This window comes from Fukomys damarensis, unplaced genomic scaffold, assembly GCF_012274545.1.
Source record: "Fukomys damarensis isolate Sample0158 unplaced genomic scaffold, DMR_v1.0_HiC HiC_scaffold_27, whole genome shotgun sequence".
NCBI lineage: Eukaryota > Metazoa > Chordata > Mammalia > Rodentia > Bathyergidae > Fukomys > Fukomys damarensis.
The window spans coordinates 8,051,907-8,052,224 of record NW_022900939.1 but is presented as its reverse complement, the minus strand read 5'-3'; the positions used below and the strand labels follow the sequence as shown (position 1 = coordinate 8,052,224).

The 318-nt window shown below is 68.9% G+C and overlaps 1 protein-coding gene across 1 annotated transcript in view; it reads left to right on the top strand.

The window, feature by feature from the left end:
* Window positions 1–3: 3 nt before the first annotated feature.
* Window positions 4–318, top strand: part of CUNH11orf96 (chromosome unknown C11orf96 homolog) — a gene marked incomplete at its 5' end in the record, with an annotated part of 866 nt that continues 551 nt past the window's right edge. The window contains one exon of the mRNA XM_010612689.2: window positions 4–304. Coding sequence (XP_010610991.1) covers window positions 4–252 — 249 coding nt within the window. The remainder of the gene's footprint in view (window positions 305–318) is intronic.

The following is a 318-nucleotide window of genomic DNA, read 5'->3' as shown; positions in this document are numbered from 1 at the left end:
AAGGGGAAGGGCCGGCTACGGCGGCCGCGCCAGTCCCGCTTCAAGACCCAGCCGGTGACCTTCGACGAGATCCAGGAGGTGGAGGAAGAGGGGGTGTCCCCCATGGAGGAGGAGAAGGCGAAGAAGTCTTTCCTGCAGAGCCTGGAGTGCCTGCGCCGCAGCACGCAGAGCTTGTCGCTGCAGAGGGAGCAGCTCAGCAGCTGCAAACTGAGGAACAGCCTGGACTCCAGCGACTCCGACTCGGCCCTGTGAGCGGCGCCACCCTCCCGGGACGTGGGGGACCGGTGGGCGCACCCGGAGAGGCCCGCGCCCTGGGGA